The sequence below is a fragment of the Botryllus schlosseri genome, chromosome 7 (assembly GCF_051294905.1).
Source record: "Botryllus schlosseri isolate E-star chromosome 7, Bs_hap1, whole genome shotgun sequence".
In the NCBI taxonomy this organism is placed as follows: Eukaryota; Metazoa; Chordata; class Ascidiacea; order Stolidobranchia; family Styelidae; genus Botryllus; species Botryllus schlosseri.
Window position 1 is genome coordinate 22,439,587 of NC_137242.1, and position 22,913 is coordinate 22,462,499.

General features: G+C 39.9%; 1 protein-coding gene and 1 long non-coding RNA gene across 2 annotated transcripts in view; one reads left to right on the forward strand and one right to left on the reverse strand.

Moving 5' to 3' along the window:
* LOC145442973 (uncharacterized) overlaps window positions 1–20,032 on the forward strand; it is a 153,860-nt gene extending 133,828 nt beyond the window's left edge. Inside the window, exon 4 of the long non-coding RNA XR_013916227.1 lies at window positions 17,729–20,032. This is a non-coding gene — a long non-coding RNA (uncharacterized LOC145442973). The remainder of the gene's footprint in view (window positions 1–17,728) is intronic.
* On the reverse strand, window positions 3,074–6,703 carry LOC145442804 (uncharacterized). Its single transcript, XM_080320816.1, has one exon. It carries the CDS (start codon window positions 5,526–5,528, stop codon window positions 3,525–3,527), a length of 2,004 nt encoding a protein of 667 aa, XP_080176942.1. The 5' UTR covers window positions 5,529–6,703; the 3' UTR covers window positions 3,074–3,524.
* Window positions 20,033–22,913: the final 2,881 nt, after the last annotated feature.

A 22,913-nucleotide genomic window follows, 5' to 3' on the forward strand; every position in this document is an offset into this window, starting at 1 on the left:
AGATTTCAAATATGTGATGTAGTTGTCGCGGCTAGATGTGGCTGTTAAAGGGATTGAAACTTCATTTGGGACCCACATCTTGCAAATATCGTCGAACTATTTGGTAGATTGCTGTAACAAATTTCACATGTTACTTGGATAGTAACATACAAAAAGGTGTTATTGGTGTTATTAGGTAGCTGTATTTAATTGTAATTTGAAGGCAATTTACATGTGTTCATATCACTCCGTTTTGCAGATATGGTTGATGCTAAAATGCCACGAAATTTTCAAAGAAAGAGTAGTAGAGCGAGTTGGGATAAAAGGGATATGCGAAAAAGCCATGGATGAGGTTTCCAGAGGATCAAAATTAGGTCAGTAGCCAGAAGTTTCAACATATCAAGAACAACTCAAATCCGTCACTTGTCAGATTTGAAAAAGTCACTGTTTGAGGGAGGCTAATGAGTCAAAAAACTGTTGACTCATATTTTAGAACTTGAGAGACGCGGTTTCCCACTTACCGTTGAAGACATAAAAGAGAATTGGCTTTCATTTTGTAATTTGTTGAAGAAACTCATCTACCACACAATTTCCCTGATGGAAAAAAGATGGCTGTATTGGATTGGTGGAGGGAGTTTCGTGCGCGTCAAAAAGACACTAGTGACTGAATAGATAAGGCTTGCTTACCTATTCAAAGGGCCACCCACTTGAACAGGCCAACTGTTGATAAGTATTTCAAATTAACTAAATAATTAATGACAAGTATGCAATTCTTGGGAACCCCGAACGAATATATAATGCCGACGAAACAGGACTTGGTATGGTTCTTGGCGTGCAAAATGTTGTGGGCTGTAAAGGTTCTCGGTACTGTAGCCAAATAACAACAAGTGCAAACTATGCTAATGGCACCAAATGCAGCTGGTCACTACGTTCCACAAATAGCAATATTCAAGGGGAAGAGACCCAATGCTCGCTTGGAACGTGGCATGCCTCCTTCAACAATTGTAAAGTAAAACACAGTGAAACAGGCTACATATCATGATTTGTTTCATGAGTGATGGTTCATTTTGTGATTCATCAGAAAAATGTGTCGCATACAAGATGTGGCAAAAAAGCTCATGCGTATGCTGCAGAGGAATGTGGAAATTGTGTGTCTTCCTCCGCATACCAGTCAAGCCAGCCAAGCAAGTTAAGAAAAATCGTTGCGCTAGTATCGAGGCAGTTAACGCAAACGCAAGTTCAGAAAACAATTGTGGTACATGAGGTGGTAATGCTCATGAGGATGAAGGGAATGACGGTTGGATTCCCCTCGGAGGTTTATTTGGGCATAGTATCATGATATATGTGTAGGTGTCTATGGGAGAGATGTAGATAACCCTTATGTGTGACAATTGTATACAAGCTTATTTTTTATTTGTTCTCTCTTTCTAATTACAGGTCAAAAATTCGTTATATGGTTTCTATAAATGTTTCAGATTATGATATTAGCATTTTATATACTTCTCGTTGAAGTTATCCCTACTGCTTATGCTTGGTCCTTAAAACTTGCAGATATATAGGCGGGGGAGATAGCGTAGTGGTAACGATAAGCACCCACCCCTCTGACGGACCCGGCTCGATTCCCGTCGGAGGTTTATTTGGGCTCCTCTGCCGTTCTTACAGCGACAAAAGAGCCCCGACGAAAGAAACCATCCACATATAATGGAAAGAACTAGTAGAAAGGCGCAAATTGGCGCGGCGCAACGCAAATTGTCGGAACGCAGTGAACACTCTTTGTAAGCTTGATATTCCGTATTCCAGATCTGTCCAACACAAACCCGAAGTAATCAGTAGCAGTACTGCCAGTTGGGAGAGTAATTGCTCAGATGTAATAGCTAGATAAAACATTGAATTGAATAGGAGAGAGTCAGTCCACTCAAGCTTCACGGTTTGAAAGACAGAACGAAATCCGAATACAAGAAAAGAAAGCTTTCCTCAATTGCTGGTTATTACGCCAAAAAGACGTCAGTTGCCCGTCATCCTCCTGAGCATGAAGTCAACGAAGAGGACCTGGATGTCTGGGATGATGATCAAAGTCTTCAGGAGGTTTTATTTATTCAGCTCAAAAAATATATACCGCAACCCGACAGACGATACAGATGCCCGAACCAAGTAACCGACCAGAAACAGCTACAGCATAACCGATAGCGGACCCGAATAGGGGGCGCACGAGGGCTGCTTCATCACCCTCCTCTAATTCTGAGATGCACTATAGAAAGTAATCTATTCTGAGCTGCATTATAGAAAGTAATCTAACTCACAAAATATCAACTCGAACAATCAAGATACAGCAATCACAATAAAACATGCAATTTCCATTCGTCAGTCCATAGTAGACGTAAGACTTCAACCAATTCGGAAGATCTGAGACAGTTGAAACGGATCCATTCGAATTCTGCTCCAACTAGCTTCCCGCGATTGCTGCAAGTACCCGTGTCATTCGGTATCTTATGCCGGTTATTAGGCATGCCTCTGTAGCCGAATTCTGATCGTTCTTCATCACGTTGCTTACATGGGGGCTGCATTATTACTGAATCCTCAGTCAGACTCTCACTTCATGCTCAAACACAGGACCATCCAAACTGACATCAGTTGCTACACTGCAATTCTCTGGCAAAGCGATAGAGGATGTAGTATCTGAGCACGAGATAAGTACCGGTACACCATGCAACTCTTCACTACTGGACACTTTCCCAACTCCAACACTTTCCCAACTCCAACACCTTCACTGATAGAAGCACCAGAACCTTCAACGCCAATAACATTATCAGATTCAACATCATAACCTTGTAGTATGCCTTGGGCATCGAAATCATTCTATCCTCGGATGCCTGAAACTTGCATTGAACGATCTCTTCCATAGCATTGAACGATCTCTTCCATAGCTTTTACGCATGTAGAGGCCTTTGTCCAGTATGGAGGTTTATTCAGCTCACAAAATATACCGCAACCCGACAGACGATACAGATCCAAGAACCAAGCAACCGACCAGCAACCGCAACAGTGTCGACCGCAACACACGGCCGATGCAACCCGGAAATACCAAACCAGCTCATGCTCTCCGCCGAATAGACAGAGGATAGCCGATAGCGAACCCAAATCAGGGTTGCCAGACAGCTTTTGAGAAAAAGGGCCAAACCATTTCAAAAAAAGGGCCAAATAGGGCGAAAAAGGGCCAAACTGGCTTAAAACACCCAAATTGGTTAATAACGTTGTTAAACGATGCATAATAACGTTAACAACGACGTTAACGTTGCAATATCACCCATAGACCTTTTGCCAATTACAGGAATTTCCTGATTTATATTGCTAATACTGTTGCAGGACACTAAATCCACTACACCGGTTGATAGCATTGTAGGACACCGAATCGTAACTAGAATACCTGCTATTATGTCAAGCCTTTTCCAGCTGAATATTGTCAAATAAAACTTCTTGTGTTTCAATATTGGTCTGTCTTAACCATTCAAACACAGTCCACATTCTATTCCTACACAGTCCACATTCTATAAGAACAATGCCAAATCTTCGTCTTCAACAGTGTTTCCACTCGAATCTTTGGCATAAACAATATCTGCCGTGAAATTTTGCAGCCTTTTTGGTGTTGCTTGAAAGTTCTTGCAGCACTTGTTTGAAAGCATAAGATTTGCTCTTATCCTTACAATAGCATCTAGAAGTTTTAGCTGCATGCGGTTTCTTGCTTTTGTTTTGACCGAGGTAACAAGGGAGAATATTCTCTCCACAACAGCATTGCTCACTGGAGTTACAAGGCATGTTAATGCATACATTGCAAGCTCCTTGAATGAATCATGACAAAGCACTCCGACCCAAAATTCTTCACTGTCGTGTGGAATTCCATGTGCCTTGAATGGTGCCGCTTCTTTCCAGTCAATGAAGATAACCTTTCTGTATTGTTCCTCAATCATACCGATATTATCCCCTGCTAAGTGCAAAAGTGGCAGTTTTGCAAAAGCTGGTCTTGATGCTTGGTTGAGAAGAACCACAGGATTCAATAATGACAAATTCTTGAAAGTATCTTTGACAGGGGGAAGTCTCTTGGAAACTTGACAATCTGCTTCCTCAAGCATAGATAGACACCTTGTCTTAACATTGTTTACTTCTTGGAGTGCTTTGACATTCTTTTTTTGGACATGGTTACATTCTGTTATAAATTTGACTCCGAAATCAACATCATGTATGTTTCTTTTCCTTCCATTGGTGTCATAAAGCCTATTATGAAGGCTCTGCTGGTGTAAATTCAGTTCCTGGTACAAGGTGTGTGGATCCGCTTTTGTTTGCTGAAAAAGACTGTTCACCCTTTCAAATTCTTGCACAATTGGTGTTGCAAACACAAAATATAAGTAATTGCTGTCATCAGATAGCATTTCCTTTAGAAGTCGAGCCTTGTACTTTCCATCCATCTTCTTTGTAGCTAATTCTGCACTGGTAAAGTAGGCCTTGAGCTCCTGCCAATTCATTAAAATGTTAAACATCACCTTCCCCCTTACTAACCATCTGGTCGATGATAGTTTTTCGAATGGCAGTGGAATACTTGAAATCGGCTCAACAGCTGTTGCGGCATTCATGCCCAGAAATAGCTCCTTATATGCCTCCCTCCTTAACTCACTGTTACAAAACCATCGTGGTATTTCTGAAAGCATAAATCCAATGTTTGATGGCAGTTTTGAAAATGCATACTGAATGCATAATGCAAGTGAGTGACAGGTACATCTGAGTTGCACACATTGTGGGGACACTTTCTCCAACCTAGACCACACAGAATTGTTGCAACCAAGCATCGCTGAAGCTCCATCTGAGGCAAAACCAATGCAGTTTGCTAGACTTTGATTGATGCTTGTAATTTCTGCATCAATCAAATTGAAAAGATTTTCTCCTGTTGCTTCAAGTACAGGAATTAAACCCAGAAATGCAGTGATTATTTCATTCCTTTTTTCACTAAAGTAGCAAACCAGGATACACAAATGCTTTTGGATAGAGATGTCAGTTGATTCATCGACAATAATGGCATATTTCTTGTCTTTTAAATCATCAATTAAATCCGACTTCATGGAAGGTGAAATGATGTTTTTTATTAAGCATGTACACTTAGTTCTATGCATCTTGATTTCTTCCAAAGTGCTACCTTTTCCATGTGTTACCATGATTTCTCCAAGGTGGTCAATCGAACGAATAGCACTGTGACAGGTTACGCTTACGGCAATCTGAAGTTCAGCCATTTTGAGTTCATCATTTTGGCTGCTTGAACTCTTAACAACTTTTAGCGAAGTTTGCCCTTTCGATGGAACTCTCCTCATATGTTTTTCGGACTTCTCATGCCTCATCAAGTTATTTTGCTTGGGTATCATGGTAGTATGGCATAACCTGCAATATGCATCTTCTGAACCATCACTCGCCTTCTTTAACCAAACAAATTTCTTTTCCCATTTACTATTATACTTCCGCCCTTTATCATAACTGCTCTTCCACTGGCCCTTTGCTGATGATGCCATACTCAAATTGACTTAGCTAGCTAGCTTATGGTAAAAAAAAATACAAAACTGAATAGGGTTGCTAGATAACTTTTGATAGAATACATCAAGCACTGTCTGTAACCGCAGTAACGTTCTATTCTCAGTACACGACCTCGTTGCGCTGTCGGCTGACTAATTTTGACTATGCATGTTGTAAATCAGATGCGTCTTCTTGAGTGAAATAATACTTTAGATAACACAAATTCCCATCAACAAACAGAGCAAATTAATATAATGCCAAATCTTTATGAAATTATGACAGATTAATTACACATTGAAGTCAAATATGATACCTAAGTAGCCTAAGTGCCTTACTAAACTATATTCAACCCTATACAACGGAAAACTAAACATTCCCTTTAGCACAGCGCACGGTTCTTAATCAATCAAGCAAAGCACGTACAGTACAGTGATAACTGGTAAGACCCAATACTAGCATTAAGGCGACATCATGAGGAAGCATTCTGCGCAAACAATGCCTAAAACGATACCGCTTTTCACGTTTGGTTTCTGGAATTCATATTCATTTAAATAGCTAGTTTTATTATAGATAACTAACCTACGCAGTTATCTATAGTTTGATAGTATGTGCCAACTATGCTTCCAAAAAGGGCCAAATATCGAAAAAAGGGGGCCAAAGGGCCAAAGATTTTTTTGGGGGCCAACTGCCTCTAAAAAGGGCCAAATTTGTGAAATTTGGCCCCGAAAGGGCCAATCTGGCAACCCTGACCCGAATAGTGGCTGAGGAGACCATGACGTATTCAAGAGAAAATTCAAGTTGCTAAAATGCGCACCTCAATCGTGGTAGCAAAATACTTTGAAGTGCCGTATTACAGTGTCATAAAAGCACGCAAAATCGAAAAAGCATCAGGAATATTCAGCAAACCATCCGTGACAAAAGGAAAAAGGTTTGAGCTGTGATACAAAGCAGTTGGTAATTAAATTTTACTCCGTTGGCGAGAATACAAGAATCATGCGTGGAGCTCGAGATAAAGTGAGCATCTCCCGCAATGTACATAAGCAAAATGAGGTTGCTTTGGTGTACCATCAGGGAACTCTACCAATCATTCAAAAGTCAGTATCCTGAGATAAAGTAGGATTTTCTACTTTTGCTAGATTGAGGCCGAAATGGTGCGTGTTGGCGGGCTCTGCAGGAACACATTCCGTGTATGTATGTACAATAGGGCTGTTCAAAAATACCTTTTTTTTCCCGATTCAAGCCGTTCACCTCTTAAATCGTCAGGTTGCCTGAAAAAACCTTTCTCACCAAATTTCACGCGATTCCAACCAGTAAAGGCCGCCGCAGACCAAATTGAAATTTCGGACATTTTTGGAAAAATACCATTTGCGGTAAGATTTTTTCATCTTTTTTCTACGATTGAAAAGTGTTGTCCAGTTTGTGTGAATGAATGCTAACCCATATCTTACATGTCCTGACCCATCTGAACGCCTGCAGTAAAGTCCAAGTAAGATATATTGATGATTAGTTATAATAAAACCCACACCAATTTCCTGCAAATTTGTGAACTTTTATTGAAAGAAACCAACATCACAGCATTTAGAAACCAGAATCACAGCATTTAGTTTGAAATAAGAAAACAAGAAATGAACTGAATGAAGCACCCACACGTAATAATATATTCACAGGAATTAACAATATTCACTTTCCCAAAGTAGTCTTTTTGAAGTCTGGGCGTACTTTGCGAATGTGTTCTACACATTGCAAAATTACATTTCTCTGATTGGAGTCATGGGTCAGAATGTCCTTGTATTCATCTAACACAGCGGTTCCCAACCTGTGGGTCGCGACCCCAACTGGGGTCGCCTGACAATTTGCCTGGGGTCACCTGAGGCCTTCTGAAAAGTTTAGAATTTCATTAGTTTAGAAATTTAGAAAGTTAACTCTTAAAGGTCAACTGCATCTTCATGACAACTTTGCGGAATCATGTTCAGAATTTTTTTTCATGACGAAATTACCGACTTTCCGTGTTTCAACTCAATCGGAAATTGCCGTAATTTTGACTGAAAGTTCCAATATTGGCATGTTTACAGAAAAGGCAGAATGTGCGTTGTGACGTCAAGTGAATGACACATATTATCAACACCGGTCACAGCGGCTGTTTGTGTTCTCGCAGTTTTTATTCTAGTCTGGCCGAGGTTTCCATTGTAACGGATTTGCCAAGTGATATTGAGACTGAGTCTGAGTACTCCGATGTCGAATGTGAGTATCGTTTTTGCACGTACTTACAAAATTACCGTTAAAATGCCGGATTGGTTCAGGTGTTGATGCGCTCGATCCCACGTCAGTGGAAGCCCTTGCAGCTTCATAATAATGATTGGTCATGAACAGCTGACCGAATTTCCGAGGCTGCTATTCTTAGTTCTTTAGAATGATGTTTTAGATTCAATATGACAGGCCCAGTCTATGAGATAACAATTGCGTATCTGTCCGAAGTCGTTGACCTTTCCAGTTAGGCTTACGTTATCTCTCGAGTTATAGTCATTTCCAGGTCTAGTGCGAACATGAACCGTATTGACTGTTGAATCTTGGTTCCGTACGCCGTTTACGCAGTTACCACACTTCAAGTCACAGCTCACCAGCGGACCTCTCGTGGCACATACGTTAAAATCACTGTTGCCGGCAAATTCATGTTACCGTACCATCATTAAGTTACTTGTTTACGTTGGAAAACGCCATTGTGACGTCATCTTAATAAAAAGTCGCTTGCAGCCCTTGCCCCACCACCCGATATTGTCACGAGCCGCCACTGTACAGTTGTATATATAGTATGTAGTGTAATAGCTCGTTTCAGTCATGCATCTTGATAAGTTTGTGCTGTAAGTGGGTTCCGAGAGTTACTGACAGAAAAAAAGTGTATCACAGAATTGCCAGGATTCAATGCAGTGTGTCTGGACGTTGACGTATTGGAGATGTCCTACTAGGAATATGGCCGCAGAATAATAACGTCGAGTTCGATGTATGAATGGGATGAGTCTCTGATCCGGTTGCCAAATACTTTTCTCGCACTAATGCATTTGTTTTCACTTTTCAGAAATTGTGTTCGCTGGGTATTCATCCCATGATGAATCGAGAGACAAGTATTAGGACTAGGAAAAGAAAATATTGTGAGGAATTTTTGAAGTATGGATTTACTTTCATAGTTGACGCAGGAATTGAACAGCCACAATGTGTCATTTGCAACACAATTATGTCAGCCGAATCGATGAAGCCCAACAAAATGAAACGCCATTTTGACGCTAAGCATCCAAACTTTGCGGGCAAGGATGTCCAGTATTTTAGGAACAAAGCTGATTGTGTCAAAAAAAAACAGGCTGGATTCTGGCGGCAAGTACCAACAGCAAAATGTGGCAGCCATTGAAGCTTCATATTTGGTGGCTCTCAGAATCGCCAAAGCCAAGAAACCTCACACCATTGCCGAGGAGTTGCTGCTGCCAGCAACCAAAGACGTTGTTCGAGTTATGCTTGGAGCTGAATATGTTAACAAACTGAATACAATATCCTTGTCTAATAACACCGTCAGTAGAAGAATAGACGACATGTCTGCTGATGTTATGGAGCAAGTAATCCAGGAAATGAAATCAGCTCCACTTGGAATATTTAGTATCCAGCTTGATGAATCAACATATGTGGCAAACTGTTCTCAGTTACTGGTTTACGTGAGGTACATTTATGAAGGTGATTTCAAAGATGAGTTTCTTTTTTGCAAACCACTTGAAACGACAACTACTGCACGCGATGTCTTTGACACAGTTGGATCATTTCTGCAAAATCATGGCATTCCTTGGGAAAATGTTTGTGGTGTTTGCACAGACGGTGCTCCAGCAATGCTGGGATGTAGGTCTGGATTTCAACGTTTGGTAATCAATGCATCACCGAAAGCCATCGGAACTCACCGTATGATTCATCGACAAGTGTTAGCAACGAAGACTTTGCCACAAGAATTCCAAGATACAATGAAAAGCGTTGTAAGTGTCGTGAATTTTGTAAAAGCTAGTGCTTTAAACAGCCGCCTATTTTCAAAAGTTTGCAGTGAGTTGGATGCATCCAATAATGTTCTGTTATTTCACACTAGTGTGAGATGGTTGTCCAGAGGCAAAGTTTTGAAACGTGTTTTTGATCTTCGTGATGAATTGAAAACATTTTTTAATCAAAAATCTAAACCACAGTTTGAAGCACTTTTCGGCGACAAAAACCAACTTCACAAAATTGCTTACTTGGTTGACATCTTTGCAATCTTAAATGAGTTAAATTTGTCTCTCCAAGGACCAAATGCAACATGCCTAGATTTGTCAGAAAAGATCCGAGCATTCAAGTTGAAACTTCAACTTTGGCAAAAAAAATTGGATGAAAATAGAATTTACATGTTGCCGAACTTATCTGCTTTCTTTGAGGAAAATGATATTGAACAGGAAACAATGAATAGAACAATACTTTCTGTCAAAGAACACTTCAAAATTCTTGAAGAAGAAATTTCAAGATATTTTCCTAATTTACCTGACACACCATTTGCACTTGCTAGAAGCCCATTCACCATCAGAGTTGAAGATGTTCCTGAGAATGCACAAGAGGAGTTCATTGAACTCATTACCAGTGATGCAGCAAAAACTGATTTTTCTTCATTGTCAGTTACCAAATTTTGGATCAAGAGTTTGCAGTCATATCCCGTTCTGTCTGAGATCGCATTGCGCCTAATTCTTCCTTTTCCAACAACATACCTTTGTGAAACAGGCTTTTCAAGCTTGTTGGTTATCAAATCTAAATACAAGAGCAGACTGGATGCAGAAGATGATCTGCGTTGTGCTCTTGCAAAGACTGCTCCAAGGATTTCAGATCTGGCTAAAAAGAAGCAAGCACAGCCTTCTCACTGAACAAATTGTTGTGTTGATAAGTTGATTTGTTGTGTTGTTTATTTATTTAGAAGTAAAATTTAATATACAGCCTAGTAGCCTACTAGTTAGCTCCAAAAGTGCAGTGAAGGAGGATCAACTCAACTAATTTTATCCTTGGGGTCACCGCAACTTGTCAAATGTTATAAAAGGGTCACGGCACCAAAAAGGTTGGGAACCGCTGATCTAACAGATGAATACCTCCTTCGGCAGCATCATTAACTACGTTCATAGATGTGACAATGTTTTGTAGATGATTATATTCAGGAAAGTCTTGCCAATTCGAAACATCATATTGGAGAAATCCCATATCCTCCGCACTGAAACACATTTGTGTTTGAATATTGGGATGGATCGTTCACCAACCAGTTCATTCAGTTCAGTTCCTTCTGATATGTTTGGAAAGACTGGCTTCTGGGGTAACATTGGCCGTTCAGAAAACAAATCATAAGCTTCATAAACTTCGTGCGCAATGATTTGTTTTTCATACACCCGCAATTTCTTCGAACATAGGGAAAATGGTATGAGTTCTTCCGTTAAATACCATAAATGGCGTCGGAATGCTTCAATCACAGTCGCAGCAATTTCCGCCATTGGGCCATCCCCAACCTTGAGTTCCAGCATTTTTTATAGAGCTGCAAATCGTTGAATGCGGCCTCTGAGGCGAGTGGAGATCGCAGCCAATAATTTGTATAAAAGCATGCAACAAAATCACCAAACTGCCTCATCTTGGTCACCATTGCTTCGTCAAGTGGTAGCTGGTCTTTCAAGAGCAGCATCTTTAATATGTAAATCGCAGACGACATCCACCGTGCTCGGTGATGTGCGCCTGGTTTTCGAAATTTGAAGTCCGGAATTGTTGTTTTATCAAATAAAAACAACGAAAGGCGAAGCAACTCTTCGTAATCATCCCGGGGTAAGTAGTGACTGGTTTTATGAATTTCTTCCAAGGATGTTTTTGCGAACAGCACATCGGCTTCTTCAATATTCAATCCAATAAGCAAATGATTGGTTTCATTCTGAAAATTCAAAGACTGCCACTTTCCTTTCAAAACCTCAAATATATCCACTTTGGGCCCGGTAGATGTGCCGAAGATCTGCTTAAACACTCTGGAGAGAATGATCTCAAGTACATGGTGACGACATACGGTCCAAAGTAGTGGGCGGCCAAGTAGTGCTTCCAACAGAATACATGCACCATTGAATCTTCCTGTGTTGGATGAGGTTGTGTCGAAACACATGGATAAGCAATGGTCCGCTATGCCCCATTCATTCCGCATATCATGTATTGCGGTGGATTGATTCAATCCTGTGCCAGATGCCAATGCTGTTGTTCCAAGCAGCTTTATGTTGTCTTGAAAACTTGCCAATATCGCAATGTACTCTTCAGAAGACATTTCATTCCCAGTCCTCAGCAGCTTTTCATCCCAATGAATTGTGATTGATCTGCCATTGGTTGGAAATTTGAATTTGTCCTTAATATCTGTGAACATTTTGCTGCGCGCAGTATTTCTCGACCGCAACGTTGTTGATGTACTCATCACAAAATCTTCAACATTACCGCCGCAATCTAGAATGAGTGATGATAGCACATCATTCAATGCATTGCTTGAAAGCTTATGCCTATCGGCAGCAGCAAATACTCTACCTAAAGCTGACGTGTTTCGTGGAACTTTCAAAAATATGAAATCAGGATTTTTCACGCCACTGCAGCCGGGCATCTCATCTTCTGTCGATCTGACCGAGGCAGAAGAGCCCTCAGTATCGCTGGTAGATATAATTGAGTCCGGTGATATTACAATAGAAGAGAACTCGTGTTCTTCTTTCGATTTTTTTCTGCGATCCGTTTCGGCATCCTCTGCGGCTCGTTTACGACCGAGCTGTTGAATTAGAGCCTGGTCTTTATAGCCAAATGTGAATCTACGTGGCCCTCGCTGATCCTTTAAAAACACACGGTCCTCATTCAATTGTTTCAAGACATCTTCCTTTGCAATATCAAACAGACAACTCAATTCACGTTCAAATTTCTCGATTTCTTTAATTGTATTCCGAGTCTTCGGGGTCACTGAGTCATTTTTTTTCTAATATTTTCGTACGTGTGCCATAACGAGTCTATTTTTGTGGTAAATTGTTTCCTAGTTTTATAGCAGATATATCCCGGCGTTGCACCTCCAGCAAGTTTGCTCCAAATGGCCACGAGTTCATTCCAGACGAGACCTCTAGCAACGAAAACTGTCTTCTTATTTACTTTCAAAAAAAATGCAAAGCGTTGTAGCACTTCACCAGCAGTAGGAAGTCTAAACGGACTAAAGGTTTCCCTTCTGGTTTTTCCAATGAAGGGTAATTCAATATCCCTTGAGCTAGAGCGTCGCTGCATCTTGAAGTGATCCAAAGGGTTTCAAAGCTGTTGGATTTATTTTTGTCCAATTCAGGAATTCCCAAAGTAACCTATATGCTGTAACTACCCTGTAAAAGATCATCACAACGTATTAAAGTTATTGCAAGCAGTAACCTGCATCAAATTAATAGGCTATGACTTCAGAATACACCCAAAACAGTATATTGCAAAACCATCGATATCTAGCGTCAAATTACGGCAATCACATTGCAAACTTACATTGCGCCAAAGAATATGAATAAAAATTAGATCTCAACGTCGAATGAAATCGCATGAATCATCTACTGATGATCCCGACCACCACATTCTCTAATAAGTGTAGCATAGATGTCCTCCAATCCTCTACGGGAAAGTTTGTATCTGTCAGCAGAAGCCACTACTTCGGGCAAGGATGATACTCTTCTTGGCATTCGGATCGAGATGAAATCAGCCTTGCTTGCTTCCGCTGGTGCATGATACATCATGTGTGGGTTTCGGACTGAATCGCTTGCGTGGGCTACCGGTAATAACTTTGTTCAGTTCACGCTGATGCTCCAAAAAGGCACAGCGATCTTTACTCAAGTGTTCCATGACATCTTGCTTGGCAATATCGAACAAATACGTCAATTCACTTTCAAACTCTTGCAATTCTGCGATTGATTTTAGAGTCTTTCGATAATCTCGGACGTTTTTCTTTTTAACGTTGTTGTACTTTGTGCATAGTTTTGTTATTTTGCATGAAATTTGTTTATCTGTTTGATGACAGATGTACTGCGGTGTCCTACTTCTGACGAGTTTTCTCCAAATCGCAGAAAGTTCTCTCCTGACGCAGGCTATTGCATACCTTGTTGTAGTCTTGTCCACTTTCATGTAGAACATAAAACGTTGCAGAACTTCACCATTAGTTGGTAATCTGGAAGAAATGAAGATTTCTCTTCTGACTTCTCCTATGATGGGCAACTTTACATCCTTGGGTGATCGGTCCATCGAAACTACGGGTTTCACAACTGACTACAGAGATGTATCCTATCAATCTACAAATATATCACGTTAAATGATCTATAAACAAAAACTGAAGCATTTTGACGCTTCCGATCCTCGCATACCAGCTGATCTCGTGATCTTTCTACGAGAGTACCACTAAACCGACAACGGGACGAAAGGAAGGGCGTATCGACGAAGCACCGACGTTTGAGATTTATTAAATTCGTATTCCTTTGATTTATCGATAGAGAATGCATATCAATTGTTGTATACAGTTGAAACAAGCTCTTTGAACATGATGAATGTAGGTAATCTACCCGAAAACATCCATTTCAAACTCCCCCAGATTCGATGATACCGGTGACTCCATTATTTCCATCGATGCCGTTGCTATTTCACAAACGAGTGAAATAATGAGCCTAAATATTATCATTTCGAAGATCGTGGAACTTTCAATTTGGTCTGCGGAGGCCTTTACTGGTTGGAATCGAGTGAAATTCGGTGAGCAAGGTTTTCTACTGCATCCTGACGATTTAAGAGGTGAACGGCTTGAATCGGGAAAAAAAAGTTATTTTTGAACAACCCTAATGTACAATGTACAATCCATCAGAATGTACAATCCATCAGAACGTAATATTAATGTTGAAGTCTGGTCACATAAAAAGAATTATTGGTCACATAGAAAGAACTTATAATTACAATGACTTAATTGCCATGATACCATGTGACGCAGAAAACAAGGATTGTATGCTGCAAAGATGTCAAAACTGCCCAAATGAAGATGCTGTTATAGAATACCTAAGTAGCCAGTTTCAAAATACATATGACGACATCACTTTCAATCAGTGGGTCACTACGGATAGAACCGATATGATAACCTAGGCTTACCATACGTCCTCTTTTAAGAGGATTTGTCCTCTTTTTTGACTTTTTTGAAAGTGTCCTCGGAGGACGCCCTTTTGTCCTCTTTTTTGAGATTTTGTCCTCTTTTTTGAAAATTTAGGCAGATTTAGAGCAAATTGCTAGTGATATGCCGCATATTAGCACAGAAGTGAAGCTCCGGCGGGTATTACGGAGTGAAAAACGGTGATTTCAGCTCTGAGCAGAAGTGAAGACCTTTTTTTTTTAGTCAACCGATCGCAAAGAGGGAAAAATTAACCGCCTTTTGAGAATTTCACTCCGGTTTTGCATGTTGCAAATTTCTGAAAAAGTGTCCTCTTTTTTGATTTCCAAAATATGGTAAGCCTATGATAACCCGAGTACTTTCCATCGATAAATTTGTAAATTTGCTCATCGAACAACTAATTAAACTCAAGCCACATTCATTCATCACGAAACAGCAATCAAGTTACCTCAAACATCGAAAGATATCATTGGAAGAAGGCAATGTGATTTTCCTTATGGATTTAGGCGAAAATTATTCCTTTCATCTACAGGATGAAGCCCAAGGCTACCATTGGACTCATAAAAATTGCACCGTTCACCCGGTGGTATGCTGTTACAAAGGCGATACGTTATCACACTCAAGCCTGTGTCGGTTCCGAAATTTTAAGAACTGCCTTTTGCCTAACAGAATATGTATGAACTGACGCATTATAATGGTGGTAACGCGAGATATTGGCGTCAGAAGATCGGTTTTCGTTAAAATTTCTTGCCACATTTTTCAATTCACGACCAGAACGAAAATAGTGTTACAGCTAATAATGGGTTTTAATGTGGTAAATGTCAGAATATTTAACCAGGTCAGCATTGTCTTTACAAATTAGCAAAAACAGACCACTTACCATGGAGTGAGCAGAGATGCCACTGGGATATTTCGGAAAAACCCAGATGGGGACGCTAAATAAAACCCAGAATCGGACGCTAAATAAAACCCAGAATCGGACGCTAAATAAACCCAGAAAACCCAGATCTTATATTTCACTCAAATTTCTATGCGATAGCTGTGAAACTGGAAATACAGTCATGGTAGTAAGTAAAAATTTGGCTCGGTAAACACTGCAAATCTCACAAATACATGTCGTTTCCCTCGTGACGCATTGCAGTGAATCAATCAATCAGGTTTATTAATATTTTCATCGTTTCAAAAACATCACAAGACTGCGATACAATGAAAAATAGGAAGGTGTTGAAACAACTTGGAGTAGCCTTTAAGATCAGACACCCACCTTAGCCTAGGCGAAGTAAATAAGAGGCATGCACACTGAATGAAAAGTAATGCAGAGAATATAAGACGCAAGCGACAAAATGCGCAGTGCCAATACTGTACTCCAAATAATGCCAGGCCCCATCTCTGAGGGGTATTTGCTGGTGTTTTCATTGACCTGACCAAATTGAAAGTGGCTTTCGATTGATTATTCCTGGAATAATCACATTAAGGAATAATCACATTGCTATGATAATGTGACAGGCATGTTTAGTCGACAAATAATATAAACTGCCAATTATGACTTTTAGGGTATATTACAGATGTGCTGATAACCAACTGATATAGCATTCAAGTCTTCAATCCTTTTGAAAATTGTAAGACAACAGTTCCAATGAGTTGCCATATGAGTTTTCTGCGACCCGGCAATCAGTATTTAATGAAACTCCATTGCACCACAAGCCCTAGGCCTCTCATTTTAGTAGTGAAACAGTCTCTGAGTCTGAAGACTCTGCTGTTACAATAAAAGCGATATCCATTGACAACTGGCGATCTGAAGTACGTTCATTTCACAACATTATGATCTTACTAATCTGGTAACTGATTTTGTATCTTAAAATTGACCTGACGAACATGATGTTGAAAAAACCCAGATTTCAAGGACAAAAACTCAGATACCCAGGCGATGCTCGAAAAACCCAAATCTGGGTGGAAAAACCCAGTGGCATCTCTGGGAGTTAGCGACTCTAGTTTCAGATTTCAAAATTGTAATGTCTTATTTAATATATATGTCTGCACTGAAATAATGCTAGATTCCGAGTCCAGATAATGAATACTGAGTTGTAGCCCCGATGCAAGCTTTTTAGTAATTAACTAATAATTGAGTATCGAAATTTCATGCTAATGAAGGACCATACTACCAGGAAGGGTTCCCTATACATAACAAATAGATGGAATGTGCTATATCTGATGTAGAGGGAATTCTTCCTGGTAGTATGGTCCTTCAGTGACTTGATTTCAAAGGGCTCTGCAATACTCTCTTTCTACCTTGGCAGTAGGGTATCTCTGGCAAGTCGATTGTTCTCCACCGAATTCCATTAACAAGTGCTGATAACATGCCAGGATGTCTTCAGCTTGAGTATTTCTTGTTTTGCAATCACCGATTCCTGCAGGTAAAGCATTAGTGCTGTCAATGTTTTTTATGAACCTCACTCGAGCCACGCCAGGCATTTGTTTTCAACAATTTACTTCTCATTTTTCGTCTTGCTTCAGCTTTCTTCTGATATGGATGGAAGCTTGCAGTAGTTGTGATATTTGACTTCGTTGAGTTTTGCTTCCAATCGTCAGTCGTTGATTGTTCAGGTGTATGTACTGTTGTATTGTATTTTCACAACTTTTGAGTTCTGACATTGAAAAGAGGCAGCTCTTTGCCATTTACTTTATTTCTGGTTCGATCGCAGAAAATGCAAGACTTTGGGAAAGCACCAGTTGTCGATGAAGACTCAAGAATTTTTGAAGAATAAATAGGATGCCTTGTGATACGTGAACTGGTATCGATGGCATTTTTGGTTGCATTGCTACTGTCATCAAACTACGGAGTTAATTACGAACGATGTGCAGCAGGTAAAGCACTGAATTTCTTGTAACAGTCCGCGTGGTATCCGTGTCTGTCGTCAACATGATCAGGAAGCATGATAGCATTATGGGCCAAACTATTTGACATACGGATATGCAGTATTTTGCGGCATTTAGCAAGGGAATCAGTGATGAGCATCGGACGGACTCGGATAGCATTCGGACCGGATATTAGACAATTTTTTGGCGGTCGGATAGGATTCGGATATTATCGCAGATTTTTTCCCGGATATTGTCGGATAGCTGTAAATTTTCATACGGATATTTCCGGATAGTGGTAACTAGATGTGAGATTTGATTACAGGCCAATAGAAAAAAGTCATCGATTCAATAGTTAACCAAATACAGACAGCTGACACCTTGCGATATGAATGGTAGCAGTCTAGAAATGTTTGTCAATAGTCCAAGAAAATACAAATAAACTATCGCCACTACCATTCTTACTATTCAAGAGTAGACAATAATTTATTTGCTAAAACACATCAAGTATACCATACTTGCCAGTCTAACGATATATAATATGTGAACTGATAAAAGATGGTATGATCAGACATGAGCTCTCCTGACATAGTTATCATCAGTACAGTATTCTCGCAGAGCAGTTTCTCAAGTTCACAAAATTGAAGGTTTTGTTTCAACATCAGTCGCAGAACTGCATTTGCTTTCCACCTTGACATGTAGTTTTGGAATAGCTGAGGAATGTCACAATAGGCCATACAATCTCCAGAATCCTCAAAGTAGTTGTTGTGGCAGTCTTCTGTAGATAAATATAAGACAAATCCCTCTTTGCGTACTTTGTTGCATTACTGATTTTCATACTACCACAATAGTTGTATGATACCCTTTCAATCAGCACTATACAGCGGTGCTTGTGCTATGGCACAATCTTTAGCCACCATGGCACAATCTTTAGCCACCATGTGTCTTCCGGCAGTTCATGATCATAACGGAATATATCCCAATGACGTTCAACAATGTATTAACTCCATTTTGTGATTGTGAGAAGGTATTCCCAGTGTGGACTTGGACTTTGCGTCAGCTTGGCACGTCGAGTTAACAGCTACAGTACCCACACACTTGTAGCCCGACCAATCAAATAAGAATATGCATACAAACATATACAAGTAACTTTCTGCAGTCAGAAAATTATATAGAAAGTTATATAAAAAGATAGGTAGACAGATAAAATGACGATAATTATTATAACGATGCCTCGACTATACAGTAGCCTATCGTCCCCTTTGAAATCATTCAAGATACATGCATACCTTACTAACGTTAACTAATAACATATAACAAGGCTATGAAATCCAGAATTCCTATATACAGTTACAACGAAACCAAAACCTATTCAACTCCTGCTTACACTTCCCTTCCTTCAGCAGCTATATTTTCTCCTATATGATTGACGGAATCAATCATCTAGAACCACTGAGCCATATAAACAAAAGCTGTTAGTTTTTTTTTCAACGAATGGTCTGTTCATATAAATTTGATTTCAGTTGACGAATTGTGAAAAAAAAGCTTTAGCGTTATTATGGTGCTTTCCTATATGATTAAAACGAGAGATCATGTTAACAGTTTGAAAGTCAACACCAAGCAGTGGTGATCAGTGCGTTAGGGATGCATCATTTCTCTTGAGTGGAGCTCCATGAACTGTTCGAAGTGTACCGCGTACGGTACAGTTAACTTTGCATTGTTCGAAGACCTCGAATGTTGTCAAACTGCTCGTGCTGTCTTGAGTTTCGTTTCTCCGTAGTAATGGATCAATGAGGAAAGTCGACGTCTTGAGAGATAGCACAGCAAGAGTGAAGCATGGAGAGATTGCATCCTGATTTATGGGTCACTGCCTCTATGCGATAATTGCTATGTTCAAGTGAAACACCACAACTTTTCAAATGGCCCAATGCACCTTAGAAATTATATCCGAAAGGCCAAGGATACAGCACAGTTGAAGATAAGTTTCTTCTCTTCCAATATACAAGTCGGCAAGACAACTACTGACCTGCTATTAGTCACTGGAGAGGAAATTTGGACAGCTAAAGAGGGACATTCAGGATGGTGCTATTATTGACATTTTGTGTGACTCGACTATAAGCGTCGTGCTCATCACTTTGAACTGATTTGCTAAAAGTATTGTAAGCATCAGCAAGTTTCCACTGAACAGGCCTTCACACATTCCAGCATATTTGTGGACAAAATGTGGATTATCCGCATCCAATATTGACCATCTGAGATTGTAAAATTCCATGGTTACAACTTGCTACTATTACTTCTTGATATTGGGTAATTTGGTTAAATGCCTGATTGCCTAATAATCTGTCATTTTTAATTTTCTTTTGATCCGAGACCCCACTTTCATTTGCACACTTACTTTAAATTAGTAGCGTTGTTTCTTCGCGTTAACGTTCCTATAATTAAAATTCCAATTTTTGTTGTTTGTTTTTGTTCATTCCATAGATACAATTTGTGATCTTTTCGTGCAGAACTGTATCTAAGCTCAGCTCTACAATTGATATTCTGCGATATCATTATTCGATAAGGATTTTTCGGATTCTTGTACGAGATTCCCGGATAAAGTCGGATAGTTGGATGAGATTCTTCGGAGTCGGACGGATAGTTCCGCAGACACAAAAACTGTCGGACGGATTCGGATTCTCAAAAATCAACATCCGCTCATCACTGAAGGGAATGGACGATTCTCACCGCTTTAGCGCCCCCTATGGAGGGATGGCGGTCGTAATTTTGCCTCCATGAGGCTACCATTGTGTGCAGAAATATTGCAGTTGTTTTTCCTTTATGGCGACTCGTTACTGCGAATGCATGAGTTGCTGGTTATTGCAACACTACTAATGCCTGATTTCATGTCATTGCTAGCGAAATCCAGACCCTACTTCCTCATTATAGCTGTTTGAGAAGCCTTAGCGTCTGACCGTATTTTTGATTTAACTGAACTGCTGCTGACTTTGTCTTCTGATGTCACCAGTAACAGTTACAATTTACACAGCGATGTATGGAGCTTGTATTTTCTGAGTTGTTGACGGGTCTACCAGAGTTGAGTTTTGCCAACATAGACAGGATTGCCAGTGAATCGAGAGGTAATGGAAATAGCAAAGGCTAAAAATAATCCGCTGAATCTTACATAAGAGATTTAGAGACATGTTGAAATTTATACTAGCAGAGGTCCTTAGTAGATTTATTCAAATTTATACTAGCAGAGGTCCTTGGCAGATTTATTCAAGCACTCAAATTATAGGCTCCTAACTGGCTTTGAGAATTAGATTTCGTGACTTTGTAAGTATCACCAGTGATCATGATGAGTTTGAGCATGTCAGTATCAGCACGGGTTTAGACTTAGTTCTCCATGGTGGACACATCCACCAAGCTGCTAGCTAGTTCCCAGTGTTGTCCCGAATAGCTTTGTGCATAACTGGCTAGCTCATAGCGGATAAATCGTCAATATATCTGATAATTTGTCAATATAAAATAGCCAACAGAACTGAACTGTTGAACGTTATTTGTTTGTTTATTGAGCAGGTAAAAAAATGAATGGGTTAGCGATAGAAAGCAGACTTGACTTGTGTGTGGGTAGCCACGGTGGCCATGTGGCGCGATACCAATTAAGCATTTACAAGTTACATAGTTCTTATACTAATAAAAAAGTTCACTCTGAAGAAACAAGCATGATGGTGTCTGCACTAGTCTATTATTAACATGTGTGCTACCATAATTTCCTCATCTGAAGGATCGGGCATATGTTCTCTAATTTTCTCTCTACTCACACAAATTGCCAATTTCCCAAGAGTAATATATGAAAAATTTGCCCAAGTTATCGATAACCTTCAAACAGATGCAGTGGACAAGTTGAATCGAACACCAAGGTCTGTCACCTCCAAGCCTTGGTGAATCCGACAAAGAAATAAAAACAGTTCGTCTTGCAATGGCAGAGTTTTTCAAAACAGTTCGTCTTGCAATGGTAGAGTTTTTCCATTTGTCTTTGCATTGAAGAAATTCTTCATTAACATTTGTAGTTTCACATATTACTATCGAATATTTATCCATTCTCAGCCAAAGCGATCACATTCATCGGTACAGTTGATGGAGGGGTAGTTTTCGAAAATATAGGGCAAGTTATAAATGACGATGCATCTTCGGGTGGGTAAATTGTTAGTATAGTCACTTTCTGGCATGTTGGCGTGTTGTTTTTTCTTGACCTTCCATCAGGATTTTAAGTGTAGTGGAAATATATTGGAATCACCCCAGCGTATACCAGAAACAAACAAATTTATTTCGTGAGGAGCGCACGATTCCACGTTGGTAATTTTATATGGCCAGGGATGGGAACCTATTGCTCGCGAGCCAAATTTGGCTCTTTTGGGTGTAAGATAAATTGGATTTGAATAAAAATAGTATTTACGGTGACCGATTCTTTGTTTATTTATTATAGTTGTGCTCACCGTAAATACTATTTTATTCAAATCAAAATTTTTCGATGGCAATATCTCCGCTTCCACTGGTTGGAATTGAACCAAATTTGGTGAGGATCGTTTCTATAGACAGCCTAACACTTTCATGGGGTGAACAGAAAATTTTCAAATTTTTTATTATTTATTTTTATATAATAAATAGAAACTTTCTTCTCCTGTAGCAAAGCGGTTACTGGCTGGAATTGAACCAAATTTTGTGTGTAGGCTTAAATTAGGTAACCTAACAATTTTATCAAGTAGCCAGTACGATTTGAGAGAAAAAGTCATTTTGAAGAGCCCTATTGTACATGCAGGCGCTTTCTACTGAGTAAAAGTCGGCGCTCGAGCGTGTGGATAGACTTCCTCTTTTAACTCGATAAAATATATGGAGATTTCTTCTGCGGAAGAAAGATACCACACATATTCCAAATAATGGAATCCAATTCGTCAGTTGTACTAGACAAAAATAATAGACTTATCCGGTACATGGCTTCCTTTCGGAACTTTTTGATTTAATGCTTTTTGCACATAAGCGATGCTGCTTCCATGCAATGACTCAAGACAATTGAGAACGAATGTAAGATTCATGTCACCTTCATGAGCCGTGCCCGTTGCGATCTGGTAGACCCGTTCGTAATATTGTAATCTGGTTTCGTCGTGGAGCTTGTTTGAAACATCCCAGAAATGTTATTATGCTGTGTGTGACCCCGAGACGAAGGCTGCGATAGGTAATCCAGCATATCGCCTTTATAGGGACAGCGCACGTGTAACCGCCTGATCTATGACCTCCGCGCGGCAAGGCCACTCGGGCATGCAGCAAGGGGAAAAGGATAAAGGATCTCTTCGTT